The following is a 5059-nucleotide window of genomic DNA, read 5'->3' as shown; positions in this document are numbered from 1 at the left end:
GAAATTTTAAACTAGGTAAGCTATATTAGCAATCAAGAAAAGGGCTTTGGCTCTAATTCTAATATGCTTAGCATCAGAGCTTCTCATCCTTAAATTTTGTCCTATAATAACCATTACAAAAAAAATTTATTTTTTCATGATGAATACTAGTGAAAACATTTTTTCTAGTTTTAAAATTGGCATTAATACTTATTGGGGATAGTTTTTGATAATTAGTACAAGTTTTGGTCAGTCACTAATAATTAATTTTTGTAATAAATTGGATATTAATGTGTTAAGTAATTCAAAGTTATTCTAAATGAAATCTTTTTGCCTAATATATCACAAAATCTTGATGTACATACAAAGTATGGTACTAAGCATACCAATACATAACAAAGGATCACCAGTTAGTGGCAAGAGCTCATGCCCAAAATTGTAATTCACTCTATTATATATAATTACGTCTTCCTTATTGACTAAAATTCAAGATTTGTAACACAGTAGAGTACGAATTTTTAAGTTTAAATTTGATTATGTGCAGATTTGAAAGAAAAAATACATTATTTTATATTATTTTATTTTCATATCCACACAAACCCAAATCTAAATTTTAAAATCTATATTCTCAAAACAGGATTAAGGTATTAGCTGATCTTGCATAATTAGGAAAAATATATACGAAGTATTTTGAGTGTGCATGCGATCGTGTTGTAACGAAAAAAAGGAATAGATTTGGAGTTTTCAGTCATGTAGGTCTCATGTTTGAGGCCCATTTTATAAATAATAAGAAATTATTAAATAAATCAGGTGTACACTAAATTAGGTAATTTTTTATATATGTTTAAATCATGTTAGATCCAGTGTATACTCCCAATGTATCCAATATTTTTTTAAAAAAAATAACAAAAAAAAAATGTATACCGTTATGTCTAGCAATTACATAACAAAATGAATATAAAGTAAAAATATAAAAATTGAAGAAATAAAAAAAATTAAGGAGTCCACTGCAACAAACTTTAATAGTATTAAAGATAAAAAAGTTACATAAAAACATACTAAATTACAGTAAAAAATTTTTTATTAAAATACAACTATAATGCCCATTAATATTAAATTTATGCAAATAAAAAGTAAATTTAATTAGTATATAAATAGATTCTAAGTCTTACACGGATTGTTTCTTTAGGGGTAAAGTTTGAAATTGATCAATCAATTATAAAGTATTATATATATATATATATATATATATATATATATATTAATAATAGTGTAAGATTTGCAACCTACACCAAACCACACTTTTTAATTGGGTAGGTGAGACTAAACTAAAATAATTAATTAAGTGTGAATTTCAAATTTTACATGGAAAACTTTTATTGGACATGTCTTAATTATTTCTACCCTTTGGCATTAGTGTTTGTCAAAGTATAGGTAACTTTCCCATGCAGAGTTTGAATTATTCATGGCCCTGAAAGGTGAGAAGTTAATTCAAGAAGCAAGCTCAATCTTGATGCCGCCAATGGTGACAATACCTCCCCCATTCCGAGGGACCAAAGTCACCACCACGCTCTCATCCTCCTCCGCCCCCAAATCCTCCAACACATCACTTATCCCCAGCCTTAACCCCGTCCTCATCCTCTTCTTGTGCTTGTGTTTGTGCTTGTGCGGCACACTCACAAAACTCCCCGCGAACTCCGCCGCGCCCGGCTGCCGGCCCCCCTCCCCCACCTCCTCATCGTTCACGTACACATCAAACTTCACGTACACATCCCTCTCCACCTCTATATTCTCTATCACCAACACCTCCTCCTCTTCCTCCTTCTCCTTCTTACTCCTCCGCCTTCTCGGCCTCCTCACCACCACCCTCACGATCTTGTCCAGTGTCTTCGGAAACCCGCTGCTGCCGCCGTCGCCGTGCTTGTGCTTCGACGTTTCCGCAGCTTTTGCTTCGCCGGTAGTGTTAAAGCCTAGGGTGGCCGCAGCCCTCGCTCTGCGCGGCGCCGGTCGTGAGCCCAGCCACGGGATGTCCACGTCCTGATAAACGTACCCCATTTTTTTGGTGTCCAAACAGTCGCGTACCTTCACGCGCACGAGCTGTGCGTTCTCGTCGTAGAATAGAAACCCGGAATCCAACCAATCCGAGTCGGTGAAGTCCGCCCGTTTTCCACCTAGCCCCTTCCAAACCGTCCACATCCGATCCACGTTCGCGTGGTGAGCGTAGAAGATAGGGTCCCGACCCGCCGAATAAAAATTTCCCATGTCCTCCAGATTGGGTTGGGTCCGGTCCCCGCACCATACGTGAACCGGACCGTGGGGAAAGTTCTCGATGGACCCCGCTCCCGGGTCGGGCTCGTCTCCGGCCCGATACGGATTCCCTAGGAACAAACTCGCGTTTTTTCCGTTCGACACCATTTGGCGGTACATGACGGAGAGGTTGCTCGCCACCAAGTCCTTCGTACTCGCCGTCGTATCCTTGCCGTTGAAGGCAAGATCCACGACGGAGGGAGGCCAGTGGCTGGCGTCGCGAAGTGCGTCGTATAGCGGCGATTTGGGGTTTGAATACATCGCCGGCATCTGCATGCCAGGAGGAGAGTCCCAGTTCCAAAATGGGAGAACGAAAGTGGGGTCGCCGATCAGTTTCCCGAGGATTTTCTCGTGAAAGTAGAGATAGAAACGGTGGAAGGGGAAGAAGAGCCAGGAGTTGTGGACTTGGAGGTCCAGGCTGGGAAACCCTACTTGCTGGTACGCGCCGTCGCAGTAGGCGCAGTGGACGTTGGCCTGTTGCTTGAAGCTGCGCGGGTCGTCGTCCGGGAGAGCTTTCATGAGCTCGACTGCTTTGGTGTACTTGGTCACGTATTCGTCGTCGACCAGATGCGCCGCGGGCCGCACGCGCAGGGCGGAGGACGGCGGTGGAAGCTGGAAGTCAGTGATGGTCGCAGATCCCGGAGGGCAGCAGTTTGTGGGCATTGCTCCTTCCGGCAACTCGGGGGCGCCACACTGGGTCAGGTCCGGCGGAGCAATAGGGGATGCGAAGGCGAAGGGGGTGGCACCGGAGAGACCTCCGAGTGCGATGAGAATGTTCCGTCGTTGCAATTTATAATTGTCTAGAGGATGGGAAGGGTTTTGGTCGCCATTGGATGACGTGGCTTTGCATGAGAGTTTACGTGCATGGGGGTTGTTTGGCTTTGCGAGGGTGGAAGCGTGGAGGGATTTGTGGAAGGGACATGAAAAGGCGGTGGGAATAGTGGTGGCGATGGGGGGAGAAAGAGAAGTAGCCATTGGCGGTGTTTGGGTGGAGGAAGGACCATGTACATGTTTGCTTATATAAAGAATTGAGGTTGGACTTTTTCTCGATCCGAATGCGATTAATCTAAAATTTGATTAATGCTAGCTGACAAATTGGAAATAAGAATAGGAATTTTAATTGAATGGAGAAGATCTGATCGATGCAGTACTTTAGTTGTCAAATGGTTTAGGATCCTAGGCCAAGGACCTGCATTAATCCACGCAACTCCTAGATCTCTAGAAACTCGATCATCCCCAGTTTTTCACTGACTTAGATCTCATAATTTACATATATATACTTTTATAAATTAAGTATCCCACATTTTTGAATTTTAAAAAAGGATGAAAAATAATATATTAATAATGGTCAAAACATTTAGTCTTGGTTCAAGAATATTATATAAAAAAAGTTGGCAGGTAAGAAGGAAGATCTCCCTTAATTAGAATGAGATTTTGAAAAATTTGGGATTAATGGAATGCATGATTACGACCTCATGACATTTTTGTTCTATTTGTAATTATAAGATTTTCATGAGCTAAAGCACAATAAAGTTCATATGAAAATATTATTATTATGTGACGCAAAACAAATAAAGCTTCTAATTAATAAATAAATAAAAGAAAACAAAGAAAAAAATTAGTGTTTCTTTTATTTATAGAGACTTAAATTTCTTTTCCTCCTTACTATATAATATAATTTATCAAAAAAAAAAAGTAAATGAACAGTAGAAAGAACTTTTATTTTTATTTTTATTTAAAAAAAAGATGAACTTTCTAGTGGTTACATCCTCGTGTGAACAATCATATAAAATTGACTTTGTTCATCACTAATTTCTTCATTACCTCATTTTCTCGCATATTAATCTTCCTTATAATTAACATCAAGAAGAAGCTCAAGATTTCATAAAATAACAATGTGATCATGCAAAAATAATCCCAACTTTCAAACCTGCGAGGAATTAGGTATAACCAAATTCCAACAATTTAATTTCCATACACTTACACACACACACATATACATAGAGAGAGAGAGAGAGAGAGAGAGAGAGAGAGAGAGAGAGAGAGAGAGAGAGAGAGAGAGAGAGAGAGAGAGAGAGCAAAATTCAACGAGAGATGCATGTGCATGTGACGAAGTTATATATTATATAATATTTTAGGCATGATATTTTCCTAAATTTTATTGCGTACTCCATGCATTCAAAATTTCTATTGCTTTTCCGTTTGACAAGTTTCCTGAACTTTGGTCTAACCTTATGAAAATAATTATCATATAGTTTGTACAAGAGTGTAGATCTGGAGGAGTTCCGGATTTCACTCTCCTACGGTCTCTGCTTACCACTAATTAATAACCAAGCTAATAGTTTGACCATACCAAGTGCAGTAGGTGGAGCCTCCTCCTAGGGGAGATCAGCCTGCATAATGCTTAAATTAACATATGCTAATCAATCTTGGCCGAGAGGTAAGGCATGCCCAAAATGTATCGAGGCTCAACTTGAAATATTAATTTCTTAAAAAGTTAATATATTACATGTTAAAGGCTTATACATCAGCAAGAATATATATGATAATTTGGGGACTCCAGCCATCATATCGTCACTTTTGAACATTATGGTGCAACAGCAAACTTGAGGGGGTAAAAGTTGTCTGCCCATTGATGCGCCCCTAATAATGCACAGGCATAATGCCTCAAGAGGGAATCGAAGCCGTGACCTTGGGGTCACCAAAATCACAAGTCGCTCTTTTCATTTTAATTGAGACTTGTATTTTTTTTGGCTTATGATTCTCAGATTAA

General features: G+C 39.4%; 1 protein-coding gene across 1 annotated transcript; it reads right to left on the bottom strand.

Annotated features, from left to right (window-relative positions):
- Positions 1-1309: 1309 nt before the first annotated feature.
- On the bottom strand, positions 1310-3266 carry LOC131144491 (polyphenol oxidase, chloroplastic-like). The gene has a single exon (XM_058093174.1). It carries the CDS (start codon positions 3259-3261, stop codon positions 1471-1473), a length of 1791 nt encoding a protein of 596 aa, XP_057949157.1. The 5' UTR covers positions 3262-3266; the 3' UTR covers positions 1310-1470.
- Positions 3267-5059: the final 1793 nt, after the last annotated feature.

The sequence above is a fragment of the Malania oleifera genome, chromosome 12, assembly GCF_029873635.1.
Source record: "Malania oleifera isolate guangnan ecotype guangnan chromosome 12, ASM2987363v1, whole genome shotgun sequence".
Classification (NCBI taxonomy): domain Eukaryota; kingdom Viridiplantae; phylum Streptophyta; class Magnoliopsida; order Santalales; family Ximeniaceae; genus Malania; species Malania oleifera.
This window is presented reverse-complemented; position numbering and strand designations above follow the sequence as displayed.

Bases quoted from the DNA above. Each gene is read 5' to 3' on its own strand.
- LOC131144491 (XM_058093174.1), bottom strand. From the start codon at position 3,261: ATGGCTACTTCTCTTTCTCCCCCCATCGCCACCACTATTCCCACCGCC.